The 19,337-nt window shown below is 62.6% G+C and overlaps 1 protein-coding gene and 1 long non-coding RNA gene across 3 annotated transcripts in view; both read right to left on the reverse strand.

Moving 5' to 3' along the window:
* Positions 1-18,927, reverse strand: part of NKD2 (NKD inhibitor of WNT signaling pathway 2) — a 31,954-nt gene extending 13,027 nt beyond the window's left edge. The window contains exons 1-3 of one of the 2 annotated variants that reach the window (XM_070587278.1): positions 18,702-18,927; positions 18,577-18,612; positions 18,188-18,288 (exon numbers count right to left, since the gene is read on the reverse strand). In XM_070587278.1, the coding sequence (XP_070443379.1) occupies positions 18,188-18,288; positions 18,577-18,612; positions 18,702-18,726 (162 nt within the window). In that variant the 5' untranslated portion in view covers positions 18,727-18,927. Of the gene's footprint in view, positions 1-18,187; positions 18,289-18,576; positions 18,613-18,701 lie in introns of those variants that run through there. The other variant, XM_070587279.1, reaches the window with a different exon arrangement.
* LOC139077887 (uncharacterized) lies at positions 2,657-5,439 on the reverse strand. The gene is made up of 2 exons (XR_011530495.1): positions 5,236-5,439; positions 2,657-3,084 (listed from the first exon to the last, which is right to left on the reverse strand). It is a non-coding gene; the product is annotated as an uncharacterized lncRNA (long non-coding RNA).
* Positions 18,928-19,337: the final 410 nt, after the last annotated feature.

Consider the following 19,337-nt stretch of genomic DNA (forward strand, 5'->3'; position numbering starts at 1 on the left):
AGGAGGCTGAGGGGCAGGAGAGAGGCCAGGTGTGGCCAGGGCCCCCAGGCAGGCACCCATCAGCCTGGTGCTGCAGGTGGCCAAGGCCACTTCTGGGCAGTTTGGGCTGGGCAGGGGGCAGGGCCGATGCGACGTCCAGGCCAGGATGACCGGGGCCAGGGACGTGCCTGGGCTTCTGCTCGGGCTGTCGGGACACTGGATGTGGGGAGGCTTGGGGTCATCACGCACCGGACAGAACTGGGCCACGCGGGAAAGGACAAAAGGACAGGCCGGACTGAGCGACCCAAAGGGCCGGATGCCCCAGAGCGCTTGAGGGGAAGAGGAGAGGCTGGTGGCTAGTGAGGAGTGGGGAGGAAGCAGGAAGGAGGGGTGTGGGGGCTGCAGGTGGAGGGGTGGGAGCGGGGAGGGGCTGCAGCCGCAGGCCAAGCTCTGCAGGAGCCTGGGTCCAGCTGGGGAAACAGGGGACCTGGAAGGCGACTGCTCCACGGTCTTTAAACGCGCCGACCCCCACTCCCCAGGTCCAGGAACGCAGGGCGGCTCAGACGCCTCCAGCTTGGAGGGTTGGTGTCGGAGGAAATGGAGGCAGGGCTCCTTCCAGAGTTTGTTTTTTATAAGAAACGCTCCGGGGGAGGTGGAGGCTGCGTCCCGTCGGTGGAATTTGACTTCAAGGTGATCCGCCAGCGCGTCTGTCTGGAACCGCCACGGCCGCTTTGAAGTCCCAGCCTCGGTTTCAGCGGCTAAACAGTTTCAGATGTGACAATGCCGTTTTATGGGCCTAATAATTCTGACACATGTGCGGCTGGGGCCCGCGGAGGGTTCCCGTTCCAGGGGCCGCTGCGCACGTTATTCTCAACTCCTGATTTTGAAGCGAAAGATTAAGGCCGATGAAACGAAAGCCTTCACGGGAAGGGGCGGCGCCCAGGCGCCCACACCCGACACAGATGGTTTTAGTTTCTTTCTTGCAAAATCACAACAAGGCTTGGAGAGCCGAGAGGGGTGTTTCTAGGTTTGCCCGTCGGTGCTTCTCAGTTAGGACTGTTCAGTCAGACTTTGTAACAACCGAGTTTGGAATTGTCATCTAGACACCCCGTACTCTGGGGACCAGGGTCTCTCCTCAAATAAATGCGTGAGTCTCGTCACGCAGCCATGCTCTGCTGTGATCACTTCCCGTACGAGCTCAGAAAGTAACAATGATTCCGTCTCCGTCTTCATCTTGGCCCACCGCAGTTGTTCAATGCTTTGATCATTTTAATAAGATAAGAATGTTTTACACGCCCCACGTGTCCTGGTCTACAGAGATTTTTTTGTTGGTACCGACTCACCCAAAGGAACACCCTGACCCCTGACAGGGTCCCCAGGGACCCCACACTGGGACCTTGCCGGAGAGTGGTGGCCAAGCTTGTGGCAGGAGTCACTGAAAACATATGCCATGGTGGATGGGTGTGTCCACTGAGGGCACATGCCACGGGGGAAGGGGCATCCATGAGGGCACGCACCAAGAGCGACGGGAGTGTCCACTGAGAGTATGCGCCACGGGGGACGGGGGGCATCTAGCGAGGGCATGCGCGACGGGGTGTCCAGTGAGGGCACACACCAAGAGCAACACGGGTGTCCAGTGAGGGCACGCGCGACGGGGGACGGGAGCGTCCACTAAGGGCATGCACCAAGAGCAATGAAACTGTCCAGTGAGGGCACGCGCCATGGGGGACGGGGGCGTCCAGTGAGGGCATGTGCAACGGGGGTGTCCAGTGAGGGCACGCACCAAGAGCAACACGAGTGTCCAGTGAGAGCACATGCCACGGGGGACGGGAGCATCCAGCGAGGGCATGGGCCACGGGGGATGGGTGTGTCCACTGAGGGCACGTGCCACGGGTGATGGGGTTGTCCAGCGAGGGAACGTGCCGTGGGCGATGGGGGCGTCCAGCGAGGGAACGTGCCATGGGTGATGGGGGCGTCCAGTGAGGGCATGCACCATGGGCAATGGGGGTGTCCAGCAAGGGCACATCCCACGGGTGACAGGGGTGTCCACTGAGGGCACATGCCACGGGTGATGGGGGCGTCCAGCGAGGGCACGTGCCACGGGGGACCGGGGCATCCAGTGAGGGCACACCATCAGGGACCCAGCCCGGCAGCCAGCCCAGAGTGCATCACTATGAATGAGTGAGTGACTGGGTGGCCCCGGGCCACCTGAAGGAGAGACAGCTGCATCACCAAGCACACGCAGGGAAAAGACCACATTAGCGGAGGGCCGGCAAGGAGCTGGGTGAAAAACCCAGTGGCCAGGATTCTCTCTCCCCTCTGCTTAGAGAGAGGGTCACGGTGACTGGTGTCATCCACATTAAGTGATGTGATTGGGAGGAGAAGCTGAGAGAGCACCTGACCCCAAGCCTCACGCTCGTCCCTGGGAACTGGAAGCCACGTCCCCTGGTGTCACCACCGTCAAGCAGGTGTGGCTGTGGAGGGCAGGCTGCGGGGGTCAGGGTGGGGTGAGGCATTTCAGCACCAATGTTACATATATGTGAACGTGTATGTGTGTGTATGCACCTAGCCTATGTACATGTGCACATATGTCTGTATACACACACTATACATATACACAGTATATATGCACACACACACAATTTCCACCCCAGACAATTGAGAAATGACCACAAAATATGCCAAAATGTCAGTGATTTCAATTCTCAGCATCTTGAAGTTTTGTTTTCAGTTTAACCCTGAGTGTTAGAGACTCACTTTGCAGAAAATCTGCAGACCAACTTTCCTTCTTGCAACCACACCTGCTGTTTTTGTCTTCAGAGCTAACGATTCGTAATTTCACAGAAAGAGAACAATCAAGGATGATCGACTTTCCAAATCCTGCAGCTGTCCTCTGAGCTCACGGCCACAAGACTCACAAAGTATAAGCAAGACCCACATCACCCAAAGTCCTGAACCCTCGCGCCCTCGACCGTTCCCGTTGAGACAAGGTGTGGATCCACTGGTTTGAGACGCAGGATTCTGGTGTTCCCTGTACCCGAATCTTCCACAGGAAAGACCACGGACACGGCATCTTCCTTCATCTGTATCAGAGCCGTAAGTTTCCTATTTTAAAGGAGGATTAATTCCGAAACTGGAAAAGAACCCCGTGCATTTAAAGTTATTTAGTTTAGAAAGAGCACATGTCACGGTTCTGTGTTAGTGTCCTCAGCAGAGACAGACCGGAGTGTGGAGGGCTTCAATTTGGTTGCCCACCAGGACCCTAAGGGCCAAGCTACTCTGAAAAAAGTCACAAGCCTTTTTTTTCCTTTGAAAGCCCCTCCATAGCGTCATGTGGAAACAGCCTGCACTTGCAACTCCATGACCTCCAAACCCCCTCTGTGGTTGTTGACCAGGGCTCCTGAGATGAAAGGGGCATGGAGTGGAGAACGTCTGAGGCCTATGCCCCTAGGCACCCCCTGCACTCGCCTGCATTCCCCTTACACACCTTGCACCCTGCCTGTACACGCCCTGCACCCCCAGCACACGCCAGCACTGTGCCTGCACCCCCTGCACCCTGCCGGCACCTGCCTTGCACGTGCCAGCACCCTGATTGCACCTGCACTGCACCGGCCTGCACCAACATGCACCCTGCCTGCACCCCACCTGCACCCCCTGCACCCATGTGCACCAACCTGCACCCCCTGCACCCTGCCGCCCCCTGCCTGGCACCCACCTGCACCCCATGTGCACCCCGCCTGCACCCACACTGCACCCCCTGTGCACCAACCTGCACCCCCTGCACCCTGCCGCCACCTGCCTGGCACCCACCTGCACCCCATGTGCACCCCACCTGCACCCACACTGCACTCCCTGTGCACCAACCTGCACCCCCTGCACCCTGCCGGCACCGGCCTGGCACCCACCTGCACCCCATGTGCACCCCGCCTGCACCTGCACTGAACTCACCTGCACCCCACGTGCACCCCACCTGCTCCCTGACTGCAGCCACACTCAACCTGCCTGTACCCCACCTGCACCCCACCTGCACCCTGACTGCACTTGCACTGAACCTGCCTGCAGCCCACATGCACCGCACCTGCACCCTGACGGCACCCACACGGAACTCGCCTGCACCCTGTGCGCACCCTGCCTGCACCCGCGCAGCTCTGTGTCTGGCAGCAGCTTCAGCGGGTTCTCAAAGGAGCCGAGAGGAAGCCTAAGCTCCTTCTACAAACATGAACCCAAATCCACCCTTAGAGGAATCCAGTTGTGACCCCACACGTGAAAGATAAGCGTTTGGAGGAGACCCACACACACCTCTGCTGAGCAATGGTCTGGTCTCAGAACTGGCGCCAGGCCCAGGGCAGCCGCCTGATGTGGGAAACAGGGGTGCACAGGGCGAACCCCGAGCACAGGGCACCCACCTGGCAGCCCCTCTCTGGGTTGTCGGAAGGCACCAGAGAGGGAGAGACGCCCAGTGTGGCGTTTCTCAGGATGGAGACGGCTCCTGCTAGTGACCAGTGAGGCTGTCCAGCTCCTGGGGCAGCGGCCTGATCTCACTGCCCATGGAATGACCCAGGACTCGCCTGTCGGGGCTCTGAGCCCCCAGACAGTGCCGTGGACAGACGTGACCAGCGTCCACTGCCACCCCTGCTGTCCCCAAGAAACTGCAAAGCAGGATGGGCATTCCCTGTCCTGCACCCAGAGGAGAGGCAGGTTCCTCCTGGGTGGGGCCGCCTCCTCCCCACAACAAGCCGGAGGGAGGGAAGGAGGGCCCCCAGAACCAGCCCAGGACCTCAGGCACGTCCCCTCACCGCAGCCTGGAGGCCGGCGTCGCCCTGAGCCCCGCCCAGGAGGGGGCCACGCTGACGGGACTCTGACCACCACTGGGCGGCCCCAGGGGAGGGGCCAGAGGCAGGCGGGCGCAGGTCCCTCTGACCACAGGCCCAGAGCTCCAGCAAGCTGTCCAGTCTCACGGCTGAGGGCACTGTCAGCTCCCGCCGCCACAGCCTGCCCGCTTTGGGGACGAGGGGCCATGGTGTCACTGCCTGGGTGCGAGGACCCCACACGTGGTTGATCCATCACCCAAGGACTCCCAGAGCTCCTGAAGACACCAGAGCTGGTCGCAGCTTAGAACGATCTCGGGCCTCTGGGGAACTCAGGAAACACCGACAAGCCTGGCCTTTCCCGAGGTCCAAGCTGGCTTTGTTTGAACCAAACCCAAATCCTTTAAAACAAACCACTGGGAGGAGAGAAAGGACAGGACATCCCCACCTGTAGGCTCCGGCCAGTTGCTCCGAAGCTGGGGACCCCCGAGAACTCCACTTGGTGGGTAGGGGTGGCCCCCGTCCCAGAGCACTGCTGAGGGCCGCCGGCTGCTCTCTGCGCAGGCACTATTGTCACAGACGCAGTGTCCAGCCTCCCAGAGTGGCAGAAAGGTCTGGGAGGCAACGATGTCGATATTCAGCGGAGCTGCTTCTGGGAGGAGGGGTGGGGGCATGGGTCAGGTTATTCTTTCTATTTTCCCGTTTTCACAACAGTTCCTTGCACACTTCACCTCAGCCACAAATGTGGTAAAGCCCAGGGGACACTCCCTGCCCCCTTCTGGCCCCTCCCCCACTGCAAGTCCCTCTGCCCAGCTCCTGCCCCAGGGCCTTTGCAACCGCTGGCCCCTGTCTGGAGATGTCGGGGATGGCTATGCCCACTTTTTCGGGCCTTTCGTTGATGCCACCTTACCACTGCCTGTCCCCATGTCCCCGTGTCGATGGCTGCCTGCACCCCAACTTGAGTCTCTCACATCCTCCCTGCTGTGGTTCTCCACGTACCATGGGCACCAGTGGGCACCGTCCAATTGCCCGCTTTGCCCCCCTCACAGCCCAGAGCAGCACTGATGCCTGCAGCAGGCGTGTGGGCTGCCGGTCGGAGCACAGGCTCTGGGGGTCCGCCTGGTGGGGTCCTGGCTGCACGACTCCATGCAGTGGTGTGACTCAGTTTCCTTCCCATGAAAGGGAAACGACCACTGTGGGGAGTAGCCGAGTGCCGGGAACAGCACTGCCGTCCTGGGTTAACGAGAGCAGCCGGCGCCCTGGGGTCCGCCCGGGTCTGCAGCTTTAGTTAACTCCCTCCCTCTCCCACCACGAGATCTACAAACCGTTTTTCTCTGGCCGCCTTAAAATGTTTCTCCTTATTTCTGGCTTTCAGCAATTTGACGGCAACGCGCCCTGAAGTGGTTCTCTATTCTGCGGGGGCCTCGGGTCTGCGGTTTAGAGTTGTGTCAAATCTGAAAATTGGGGGCCACGTTTCCTCGAACACTCGGTCGTCCCCTTTCCATCCTCTCCTTCTGGGACTCCAGGTCCACGGATGTCAGGCTGCCCGATACTGTCCCACGGGCCACTGACGCCCTGCTCGTGTCATTTTCAGTCCTTTTCCTCTCTGCGCTTCGTTTTGGGTGATTTTATTGCTCCTGCTCGCAGGTCACTAACCTTTCCTTCCACTGTGTCTCATCCGCCATCGATCCCTTCAGCGTATCGTTCAGCCACACAGTGCAATTTCATCTCCACAAGCTGCACTCGGGTTTTCTAATATCTTCTTCCACTTCCTGCCTCCCCATGATCACACTTTCTCCACCTTCTTGAACATGTGGAGCATATTTACAATCACCATTTTAACATCCTTGTCTGCTAATTCCCTCATCTCTGTTGTGGTTCGGTCTGTTTCTATTGATTAATTTTCTTCCAGTCATTGGTCACCCTTTCTCAGTTCCTCGCATGCCCAGGGGATTCTGACTGGATGCTGGACTATGCGGCCTTCTGCTGTTTGAGCTGGGCTTTGTTCTATTCCTGCAAACACTGCTGTATCTTGTTACAGGATGCAGGTTTTTGGTCTGAGCCGTGCTTTGCTCGGGCAGGGCAGGAGCAGCCTCCAGGCTGGACGGTTGGCCGGGCTCCTCCGGTGAGGCCTCCGAGGACCCCGCCTGCTCTGCTCGGGTGAAGGAGCACAGGGTCTTCCCAGACCTGCCTGGACCGCAACAGCTGTGGTCCCTGGATCTTTCTAGTGGTTCTTTCCCAGCTTCTTACACAATGCAGGTCAGCCCCTGCCATGGGCCTGCGGGGGCCTGGGCACACCCCCACGCTCTCTGAGCAGACCCTCCGCCCCCGTGGTCACCGAGACCCCCCAGGGCTGTCTGGGCTCCCTCTCTCCATGCAGTGGCCTGGAAACTGCTTCCTGGCTGCAGTCACTTCACCTCGGCACCTCGCTGACTTCCTTCCTCGCAGATTGCTGCCCTGTGCTGCCTGTTGTCTGAAAATCGTTGTTTCGAGTATTTGGCCTAGCCTTCCAGTCGTTTCAGGCAGACAGGCAAACCCAGTCCCGCCAGCTTGGCCAGATTAAACACCTCGTAGCACCCATTATTCAGGCTGCTTGGTCAGCCCCTCTGGTCAGCCCAGTTTCCAGGCACGCCCGGCCCGTTGGCGCCGATGCCGGCCGAGTCTGGACCAGGTCTCTCCTCCAGGACATCTTTTCACTGCTCTCCTTCCTCATCCACAAACTCACACACTTCTGATGTCATGAGGCACCTTTTAAAACGATGCAGGGAAAGGACCACGACACCAAGTGTCAGCAGTCCCACGACTCCTTCCCACGTTCCCTCGAGCGGAACCTCCCTTGGGTCACAAACCAGGGTCCTCGGCTGTGTTCCCACCAGCTTAGTCTGCACCTGGGAGGGGTTTCTCACCCCCTCGCTGCCGCTCTGCCTCCAACCCTTTGGGGAGAGGGTGGCATCTTCCTGTGGGCGAGAAGCAGGTCCTGATGTAGCATGTGGGACGCAGGACGTGGGCCCACCGAGCGCGGCCTTTTCCCGTAGATATGAGAACCACACAAACTCTGGTGCCAGTGTTCCAATTGCGTTTCTTACCCATGAAGAGATTCTGCCAATTTCAAAATCGAAACCTCCCCATATTTGCTGGCGAGTAGGGGTCTGGACATCTCTGCAAGACACTCGCTGCTGATTCCGTTGACGATTCCTTGAAAAACGTGACGACCACCAAGCTAGGCAGGGGTCTCTGCCTCCTCAAACTCCAGCCGCAGAGGACGGAGGCCCCCGTGGTTTGCTAGACCTCACATGGAGCCTTCTAGAGCCGCACCGTCCACGTGGCAGCCGCGGCCGCACGAGGCTGTTTAAATTTAAATTCCTCAAATGAAACCACTTGGGAATCCAGATCCTCTGTGCCACCGCCACATTTCAAGCCCTAACGTGACCAGTGGTGACCACTGTGGGCAGCGTGATACGGACCACGTCCAGTTCTGCTGGACGGCGCCACTCTCGAGATCCGGTCCAGTGTCCCCAGCTCCAGGGGAGAACCTGAAGCCTTGAAACACACGGTGACTCGCCGAGGTCACAGAGACAGCCAGCTGGACGCCTGCCCGGTCGGGCTCCCCTCCACGCCACCCCGCCTCCAGCTCACAGGACGCTGCCTGCGAACGCCTCGGTGAGCTCCTTTAGGCCAGGACCAGGGTGGCCCCAGCTTCCCCCAGCTCCTGGGCAGACTGAGAGCCTGTTCAGGGGGCTTCCAAATTCAGAGGCCCCAACGTCTGACCCACTGCTGAGCAAGAAGCTGCTGGACGCCCGCGAGGAGTGGGCTGCTGTTGTCCACGGAACACCAACGCTAGCCTCGCACCCTCTGCGGGGCAGATGTCCAGGTTCTGGCCATCCACTGTGGTTCTGAGCCCCTGGGTGAGTGCTATCCTGGCGGCCCAGCAGGCAGCTGAGGACCACAGGCTCCTGGCTCGGGCTCCTCCTGTGCTTCTGGGTCCGCAGCAGGCCCTCGGAGCCTTTCGAGCCACCTCGTGGTGTGGGGCCCCAGACTGAGCTTGGCAGGCGCCCGCAAATGCCCATCGTACAGAGACCCCAGGTTCCCAGGAGGAGGGCGAGCACACAGGCAGCAGAGGGGGATGGGGCGTGCACAGGGATTCCCCACTCTGCAGGTACCGAGGTGTCAAGGACAGCTGCTCTGGGGCATCGCATCTGGGCCTGCGTGCTAGCATCGGCTTCCCAGGGCCACCAGTCGGGGAACAGCTGCGGGCTCTGTCCTTGCCTCCAGAGCTGGCCTGGGAAGGCCTCTGGAAGCCCCCAGGGAGAATACTGCGTCTTCTGGCAGCGTGCATGGAGCCACCTCCACCAGCCTCCACAGGACCATGGGGCACAGTACGGCATGGCAGGCCGCCCCCCAGCCTCAGCCACACGTGCGCACAGGGGTCATGCTTGGGGGGCCAGAGCTCCTGCGTCCTTCCACCGAGCAAGGCCCTGCAAAGCTGGAGGAGTCCGGAAGGTTCTGCAGTCCAGCCTGCATGCAGGGGGCCTGTGGACGTGTGGAAAAAGAGTGGGGTGCCCAGGGCCACACGGGAGGGGCCCCATGGGTGTGCAGAGAGTGCAGGGTGGGTCGGGGGCACCAGCAGGCACCCCTGGGAGGGATGTGGGGCCCATGGAAGCTCAGAGACCCAGCTCGGCCAGCCTGAGGGGCCCAGACAGCCCGTCGTCGGGAAGATGGATTAAACGGCCAGGTGGGAGGGCAAGGGTCTGAAATAGGCAGGGCCACTGCCGTGGTGAGTGGCCTGAGGCCCCAGACCACCCAGATGTCCACGGGCAGGGTCCCTGAGCCAAGGAGTGAGTGGAAACCCCGGGGTCAGAAGTGACGGATGAGATCCCCGCAGAGCAGGAGGCCGGGGGAGCGCCGGGCAGCACGGCCACCTGGTCCGCACTCAGATTCCGGGGGTGCAGGGTGGTTCTGAGAGGAAGGACACCCTCGTCTGGCTGTATGTGGACAGCAGGCCCAACGCCAGGCCCAGCGACAGGCTGACTGGGGGCTGCATCTGCGGGGCGAGTGGAGGTCGAGCAAGTGACCCACGCGCAGCTACCAGGGTAGGGGAGGAGACCGTGGTGGGGTGCGCAGAGGAGAGGACTCTGGGCCGAGTGCCCCTGGATGCCAGGGACACGGTGCCGCTCAGAGACCAGGCCCCTGGACGGGCCTGTGGGGACGGAGGGCAGATCCTGCTCCCTGACACTGAGCACAGAAAGCCTGTACCTCACCAGCACGAGGCAAAGAAAGTGGCAGAATCCAGTGTGTCAGCCAACGGGCAGTGTCTTTCCCATCAGGAGAGAAGTCAGAGCCACTGGGCCCTCCTATCGAGCGGCAGGATGGAGGCTCAGGCGCCAAGGCTGTGGGCACAGCGGCGGTGCCGACGCAGGCAGAGCTCGGCCCTGGAGTCCACATGGCCCTGGGAGGGCACTGAGCATGGCGGGTGGGCAGCTGCCCCCCAGGGTCTGCGGTGAGGAGAGCAGCCTCAGGCCACGGGCACGGCGGGGAGAGGCTGGAGGCCCAAACGCCGACCCAGGAGGGCCAGACGCCCCAGGTCCCCGGGCGGGTGGAGACATGCCATGGGTCCTGGGGTCAGTGCCCGGCCACTAGAGAGGTCCTTCCAGGGAGCACGACGAAGTCAGGTCTCTAACCTCAGAAATCACAGAGGACGTGCAGGGGCCTCGCCTGCCCGTGAGCTCATGTGAGGAGCGGAGCCACAGAGGGATGTCGACGTGAGACCTGAGACCCGGGCGGCTGCAGGCAGGGTGCAGCCCCGGAGGGTTGTGCTGTCCGCTGACTGGAGAGCCCAGGACAGCGGCCTGTGGCCTCATCTCACCAGAGCTGGCGGCAAGGACGGCCACTTTTCTAATTAACTGGTAAGTCCCGGCCAGGCGACCAGGGGCTCAGGCACAGCAGGCCCTGAATTCACGTCCATCAAGACCCTGGGGCGGCTGTGCTACAGTCGTCTCCAGCTGGAATTTCGTGTTAAATATGCCTTTTCGCTCCTCTGAGCTCAAAACCAGTTATGATTTCCCTGGAAGACGCTGCAGAACGAGAGGAAAACAAATCCTTCGCCTTGAGCTGCCGAGGGCCGGCCATCTCCATCAGCCAATTGCAGCGAGCGCGGCGGACAGGATGGAATGGACCCTGTCTGTCTCACATCAGCCAGAGGTTGCCAGTGGCGCCCTGCCAATGTTCCACCAACACGAAGGCGGTCGAGGCGCACAAGCCCGGCCATGGGCGATTCACGGTGGGAGTGGGTGAGGTCCCCACGAAGCCCTGCGTCCAACCACTCGGGCTCTCAGCAGAGAGGCGGTCCAGCGAGGCCGTCCTGACCCAGGCCAGTGCTGAGTTCTGTTGTCTCCTCCAGGACTGCATGGTGAGCTCTACCCCATGGTTGCTGCTGCACCTGGTGAGGCGTCTGGTGCAAGGATGGGGTCGCTCTTACCTTGTGTACCTCTGGAGCAGTGAGGTGTGAGCAGACACCAGGAGGCGGGGAGGCAGCGAGCAGGGCTGTGGGGGCTGGGCCTCTGGGCAGAGGAACAGCATGTGCAAAGGCCCTGGGGCAGGACCAGCGAGGAGGCAGGAGCAGAGTGGGTGCCGTCTGGGGAGGTTCAGGGGCAAGCCACGGGGTGAAGGGTATCGGCCTCCTGGACTTTCAATCCGAGGAGGTGCTGGGATCGGCCTTCTGTTCCAAAGACCCCTCAGAGGTGGAGGGAAGAGAGAAGCAAGGTGGGGAGAGGGGCAGGGTGAGGAACAGGCACGTGGAGGGGGAGCTGGTGGAAACAGCTGGCTCTGAATGAGAGTCCGAGGTGGCAGGGTTTTCGAAGGGACGGACGTGCGTGTGACAGGCAGAGGATGAGTTCCTCTGTGGAGGAGGAGCCGGCGAGCTTGCAGCCCACCCTGTTCCCACAGGGCGCAGGTGGCTCCCTCCTGCCTGAACTTTGCTACGAGGAGGGACCCAGAAGACAGCCGGGGTGCGAAGTCCCCTTCACATCTGGGGACACTGCACATGGAGTGACATGTAGCCCCTTCAGGACCCGCCTGGGAGGAGGGGCTTCCTCAGTCTGAAGTGGACCCCTGAGCATTTCTTCTCAAGCCAGATATTCTATGCACTTAAATCAGCCCTAAGCTGCTTAAAAGCTGGCCGAGCGGGGCCAGGGAGGGTGAGCGGGACTGGGGGGGCTGAGAGGGGCCGGAGGGGGGCCGGAGACGGGCCCAGCCAGGCGAGTGGGGCTGAGGGGGCCGAGCGGGGCCAGGGAGGGTGAGCGGGACTGGGGGGGCTGAGAGGGGCCGGAGGGGGGCCGGAGACGGGCCCAGCCGGGCGAGTGGGGCTGAGGGGGCCGAGCGGGGCCAGGGAGGGTGAGCGGGACTGGGGGGGCTGAGAGGGGCCGGAGGGGGGCCGGAGACGGGCCCAGCCGGGCGAGTGGGGCTGAGGGGGCCGAGCGGGGCCAGGGAGGGTGAGCGGGACTGGGGGGGCTGAGAGGGGCCGGAGGGGGGCCGGAGACGGGCCCAGCCAGGCGAGTGGGGCTGAGGGGGCCGAGCGGGGCCAGGGAGGGTGAGCGGGACTGGGGGGGCTGAGAGGGGCCGGAGGGGGGCTGGAGACGGGCCCAGCCGGGCGAGTGGGGCTGAGGGGGCCGAGCGGGGCCAGGGAGGGTGAGCGGGACTGGGGGGGCTGAGAGGGGCCGGAGGGGGGCCGGAGACGGGCCCAGCCGGGCGAGTGGGGCTGAGGGGGCCGAGCGGGGCCAGGGAGGCCAAGGGTGGCCGGGGGTGGGGGGCCCAGGGAGGCGAGCGGGGCAGAGGGGTGCTGAGCAGGGCAAGTGGGCTGGCTGTGAGGACCCGGCCCTCAGCGCCCTCCCTTCCAGGCCAGGACCCCACAGAACTGTAAACTGGCCCGACTGGGAGCAGAGGCTGTGGCTTGCGGAGCAGGGCCCTCGAGCTCCACGGCTCAGCAAGAGCCCCTCGACACCCTGGAGGGCTGTCTGCATTCAGGGCTGGGCGACGCCTCGGTTTTCCTGAGCAGAGAACTCAAGTCGAGAGACACGCTCTTAGGTCAACAAATATTAAAGTTGAGCAACTTTAACTGTCACCCAATGTGGACACTGCCGGGGGTGGGCCTCAAAATAAGGATTTAAGATCAAAGCATTAATGTGGAGCCCACGCCAACCTCGACAGAAGACCTTTGCTGACCACGTTCGTTATTCACGTCCCTTTTGTGCCAAAGTGGAAAATGGAGAATATTTCGAGTTTACGTTTTCACGGGTAATGCCCTGGGCTGAAGTGTTCCCCCAAATCCACATCCACCCAGACCTCAAACGTGCCCTTTTTTGGAAATCAGGTCTTTGCAGACATGATTCGTTAGGATGAGGTTCCACTGGATTTAGGGTGGGCCCTGAGAGACAGACATGGGGAGAGGCCACGTGAAGACGGAGGCAGAGGTGGACTGCGAGCCCAGGGACGCCTGGAGCCCCAGGAGCTGGAAGATGTGGGGGGACCCTTCACAGAGCCTTTGAAGAGAGCATAGCCCTCGATAAAGACTTCCTGCCCCTGGGCCCAAGAGAGAAGAAAGAGCTGCTGTTTTGGGCCCCCACTTGGTGGCACGTGGTCACAGCAGCCCCAGGAACCAACATGCTCCCCAGCCCCGAGGTCGGGGTGCTGGCCACAGGCCTCCCCTGGTGGACACAAGGGTGCCTGCAGCCAAGGGAATGAGGGGTACACTCTGCCCCCGGGCCAAGCACCCACAGTAGCCACACAGCCCTCCAGGGGCGCCTGGTCAGGGTGGCCCTTAGCGCCCCCAGGAGTCCGACGCCATTGGCTGCAAGTCCACAGACGACCCCAGCCCCCTGCATCCCCCACCGAGTGGCGGCCGTCAGGAGAGCACAGAGGACCCCTTCTCCGGCAAGTCCTGCCACAGAAGCACCCGTCCCCATTTCCAGGTGAGGAAATGAGAACTTCAGCTGCTCACCCCAGAAACACTCAGCGCAGCCAGATCCCACAGGGCCCCCGGGCCGGGCCCGTCTCCCCGCTCCAGCAGTGTTTCCCACAAAGTGCCTGGTGGCTCCTCAGACGTGGATGAGCTGGGGCCCCCAGCCCATCCTTAGGTCATGTGGGGTCCAGGGGCACAGTGGGGCTGAGGGGCTGATGCCACCCAACCTTGGGGAGGGTCCCCTGGTGCCCGGCGAGCCTGGGCCCCCAGGCCTGTCATCAGCGCCCTGCATCCCTGTGAGCCCCCGGCCTCTGTGCTTGTTTGTGCTGGTCTGGGGGCAGAGATGCACCTGCTAGTACCCCAGGGCTGGGTGCACAGTGGGCCCCCAAAAGAAAGGGATGAGCTCCCAGCCCTGACGTCCAGACGCCAGACACAGCTGGGACCCCACGAGGTCACGGCCATGCCAGAACACGGGTCATGGAAGACTGAGGGTCAGCCTGCACAGCTGCACTGTGGCCGGAGTGCCTGCCCACTATCTGTCCACTGGTCCACCCATCCTGTTGAAAGTCATACAGATGACGCCGTGCCCTCCACGAGGCCTGTGGCCCGACGGCTGGGAGGAGCCAGGCGTCCACGCCTCCTCGTCTCAGGACACCCACGCTGTCCTCTCCAGCGTCTCCTGCAAATGCCTGTTTACTGCCGGCACCATGGCTCTCCGCATTGACTGTGGACAGGGTGGCGTCCAGACCGTGTGGGAAGCCACAGGAATTTCCCAGGAATTTCCCCACGAAGCCACAGAGTTGACGTCTGAACTGCTCCACTGACAGACGCGTCAGTCCCATGTCACCATGTCCTCTGGCCGTGTGGTGGGCAGCTGGGCAGGCGAGCAGCGGCTCCTGAGCTGCCAGGGGAGGGGAGGAGCAGCCCACCCCCACTGCGGCCGGAGGACGGCCTGCTGCAGGGACACGAGGGCTCCGAGCCCTGGGACCAGCTCCAGGGAATTCTAACAAGTTGGAAGGCATCAAACCGTGGGGCTGAGCCCCCAGATTCCAGAAGCAACGAGAGCCCACCTGTGGGCAAGGCCACGCCTTGGGCAGACGGAGTTTGCTGGGAGCCAGACGGCCTGCCCAGAGGAGAGTCTCTCAGTGTGGGGGGGATCCTCAGGGCTCGCCCCTCGACTCCCTGTGAGGCGCCTCTGTGGGAACAGGTGCAATGTGTCAGTGCCCATGAAACTGCCGTGCAGACGCATGTGGTACTGTGAGTGGACCCTTGATGCTGAGGTCTGCCCGAGACAGGACGGGCAGAGCCCTGCCCAGCGGCAGTCACACAGCCCGGGGGCTGAGCGGCTGCATGTTCCGCGGATGGCTCCAGAGTCCCAGGCAGCAGCCCTCGCCTGCGCCCCCGAGGCCTCCTCCACTCACACACTCGCGTCTCGAGTCTCAGTTAAAACGCCCCCTCCAGAGTGAGCTGGAACGCCCCTCTTCCAGCCTTGCTTAATGGAAATCTGTGTTCAGGTCACAACAAAATTTCAGTTGTTAGTGGTGATTCTTGTCTCCTGGACTTTTCCCGCCAGGTTCAGGGAGTGTTGGGGAAACTACAGATGGGCAGGCAGGTGGTGAGCGACTACCTGCAGGGAAAGGAGTGTTTCCAGGACAGGGACGACCGTGTCTCCACAGAGCCTTGCTGTGACCCTTCTGCTGTGTGGCTGGTCCTCCGTTTAGAAACAGGAGTGCCAAGTGCTGCTGGTGCTGCCACCTATTGCCTCTCATAATTTCGATGCACAGACGACCTCAGCTAGTGCCCTCCCCAGATCGTCCGTGTCCCTCTTGCCCGCACGCCACAGCACCCTGGCCCTTTGGTGGACCTCAGTGATGAAGCGATGCAGGTCCTGCTGAGACCAAATTGCAGCATTCCTCAGAACTGACAGGGAAGACTATCCTAGACGGTGACGCGGGCGGCCCACCTGCTGGAAATGCTATTTGTGAGTTTTTCTTAGATGTGCACAAAGTGGGCACCAGGAGCCAACGTGGCTCAGTAACAACTAATGGACAAACCAACTCCATTTCCTTTATTTTGTGGTGGGGAGTTCGTGGACGTGCACTTCATTTCCACAAGGGCATCTGCCACAGTTCTTGTGGCCACACAGTGCACCCCAGGTGACCTGCACAGAAGTGAACAAGGGAGGAGCATGTCCCCTCGCTGGCCTGTCAGATGTCACTGGCTGTGCTGGCCTTCCTTGGGGACATCACCTGGGAGAACACGGACGAAGGATGGAGCTCTGGACACTACACAGAGAAAGGGGAGAGGATACTGCAAATAGGAGGGATGTGGGGCTCAACACCCAAACGTCCCCTGACTGAGCAACTTCCAGGGCAGAACTGGGAGCAGGGGCGGCCAGGACAGCTGGGCCCAGGCAGGAGCCGCCCAGTGTGTGCCCAGTGACGCCAGGCCAGCGAGGGAGCCGCGATCACGGCTGTGCACTGTGCTGGGTCGGGCCCTGGGCAGTGGGTCTAAATTGCAGAGGCTCCCACGGCCGAAGGGGAACACGGAAAAAGCCGTGCCGTTGTCTTCCAGCTGAGATGCCTTTACCGAAGGACCACTTGTCCTTCGAGATTTGGCTCTCTCCACATCTTGGTGTTAGGTAAGAAAGGACTTTTCTTTCTGACATGAGGTTATCCAGTCCATCCCGGCTGCTGTGACAAACACCATAGCCCGTGTGGCTCACACATAGCAGACATTTATTTCCCACAGGGCTGGAGGCTGGAGTCCGAGATCAGGGTTCAGGCAGAGTCGGTGTCTGCGAGGCCCTTTCTGATCCACGACGGTGCCTCCTGGCTGTGACGTCATGTTTCAGAGGGGCGGGGATGTCCCTTTTGGCCTCCTCCTATGAGGGCCCTGATCCCATCCTGAGGCTCCACCCCCATGACTGCATCACCTCCCAAGGCCCCGCCCCCAGCACCATCGCCTTGGGTTGGGTTTCAACATATGGATTTTGGGGGACACGCGTCTGACTACCGCAGAGGGCAAAACACAGAGGGAACAACCCAAGCCAAACCCTACACCAGGCTTTTAAAAATGTCCCAAGACTGTGGAATGCATGGGCCTAAAAGGCCGTCACACTCCCAGCTCTGCAACCTCACAGCAACACAGGAGCACGTCCTTCCCGAGACGGTCTTCTAGGGCAGCCCCACGGTCCGGGGAAGCCCCGCTGGGGTGACGGAACCCGCTACATCACAGCCACGTGCTGCACGAACGCCTGCACTCGCCCGAGCACTCCAAGAACTGGGTGGACAGTGCCAGGTCCAGCGTGCCCATGCCCCAGGCAGAAGGCCCCCAGGCTGGACAGCAGACGGAACAGGGGCCAGCCTAAGCCCTTGACCACGACACCGACGCCCACCCCAGGCTCCAGCCAGTCCCAAATTTACACACAGGAGAACCAAGCTGCAAAGAGGCACCAGCCCCTTGTCCGCACTCCCACCTCCCTGGGGCAGACAGCGTCGGCAGAAAGGAGGGAGATGGGCCTTGGCTGCTCCCTGGGCGGTCTGGCCCTGGTCCCGAGGACCGAGGAGCACACGTCCATCCAGCCTGACTGTGCTGAACCAAGAAGATGCATTTCCCACCTTTACAGCTGTGGGGTTAAGACTTCACTCCCAGAAAGCATGAACTGTAACTCGAGAATGTACTGGATTTCGGGGCACATCTGGGCCCCTCCTCAGGACGAACTCCCACAAGCGTTCACAGAAACGCCCAGAACGTTTCACTATCAACTGGCCAGAGCAATGAACTTCCAAAAAGGGAGCTGAGGACCAGTGAGCTGGTGCACCGTGTCAGGGGACTCTGGGGGGGCGGGCGGCAGTGCACGAGTGGGGGGTCTCAGCATTGGTGTGGCCATCTACACGGATGCGTTCACACCAATACCACCACCACTCACCCACCGCTTTCTCCTGCTTGGCCAACACAAGCGGCTCTAGTTTACCCAAAGCCCCCTGGGGCCAGAGCTTCGGCAGCTCTCTGCTTCTGGAAGCAGCACCTTCCAAATCCACACTCAGGGACGACCTCTGCCTGAGTGGGACCCAGGCCCCCGGGGCAGCCCCTGCAGTCTGGGTGGCCAGCTGTCCATCTGGAGCCGGCCTTTCCCATGAGCCTCCCTCAGGCCGTTGGTCACCCACCCGCACATGGGAGGCATGTACTCCGGCCATCTTTGCTGTGCGAGTGACCGATGCCAAAGCGAATCAGGCAACAGCCTCCAGCATCAGATGTGGAGGCCTGACCCAGGACCCCCGCCTGGGACATCGAGGCCCGGGCCGGACAGGCTCTCTCCGCCCAGTGGGCGTCACTCCTGCACGGCCATCTCCGCCTGTGGCCTGCGCCTTCTTGGTCCCGGGTCCGCGCCAGCGGGCACAACTGTGGCACCCGCGTCCCTTGGCCCCGCACCCCCCGCGCCTACCTGCTTGTCCCGCGCGCGGTGCTCCACGCCGCCGCCGTGCCGCTCCACCTCCTCCGTGCCTTTGCGGCCACTCGCGAACGCGGACACCACGACGCTGTCCCCTGCGGCCCGCCGAGCGGACGCGCGGGAAACGGGCACCGAGGAGGGAAGGAGACGCGCGTGAGGCCCGCGGGCGCTGCGCCCTGGCCGAGTCCCGCCGCCTGGCGCGCCCACCCCATCTCGGCGCGGCCGGGGCGCAAGGCAGCCGGGCGGGGCGGGGTTGGGGGGAGCCTGCGCGCGCCCGGAGACCCAGCGCAGTGTCCCCCGAGGGCTCCGGAGCAGGATGCGCGCGGGGCTCTGGGCTCGCGTCCCGGCTGGGCAGCCCCGCGCCCCGCCGCCCGCCCGCTCACCTTCGGGGCTCTCTCTCCGCTTGGAGGCTGCAGCGGCTGCGGCCCGAGGGCGCGGGGAGAGGAAGGGACAGTGAGTGGCCGCGCCCACCGCCCGCCCGCCGCCCGCCCGCCCGGCCGCAGCTCACCGTGCTTGGACTGGAACTTCCCCATGTCGCCGCCCCGGGGCCCCCGCGCGCCCGTCTGCCCGCGCCCCGCGCCGCGCTCAGGTGCGGGTCTGGGGGCCGCGGCCGGGCATCCGCGGGGGCCGCATGCACCGGCCGGAGCGGCGGGAGGGCGGGGAGCCGGGGTCGGGGGGCCAGGACCGCAGGGCCCGGAGGGCTCGGCGACTGCGGCGACAGCAGCGGCTGGGCTCCCTCTGAGCGCGCGCGCCCGCGCCCGGGCTTTAACCGCGGCCCCCGCAGCGCCCCCGGCGGCCGCCGCCCGTAGCGCAGCCCCCAGACCCCCGCCCACCTCCCGCGGGCGCGCCGCCTCCGGGGAGCCCGCCCAGGGCCTGGCCCTGCGGCGGGGCGGGACGAGAGCAAATCCGGGTCGTGGGGGGACGGCGTCCGTCAGCGGCGAGGACTCGGGACAAGCCGCCTGTGAGGTGGTCAGGGGCCGCAATGGACCCTGCGGTTCTGTGCTCACCCTTTCTGCAGACAGCCCTGACCTCCCCCTAAGCCATCCCCGGTGCAGGGATCCCCAATTCTAGGGGAGGCCGAGAGCCCCTCCCTTTGCAGGAGAGGACCCTGGGGCACCGCCGAGGACTTTACATACCCGGCCTG

This window comes from Equus przewalskii, chromosome 20 (assembly GCF_037783145.1).
Source record: "Equus przewalskii isolate Varuska chromosome 20, EquPr2, whole genome shotgun sequence".
NCBI classification, from domain to species: Eukaryota; Metazoa; Chordata; class Mammalia; order Perissodactyla; family Equidae; genus Equus; species Equus przewalskii.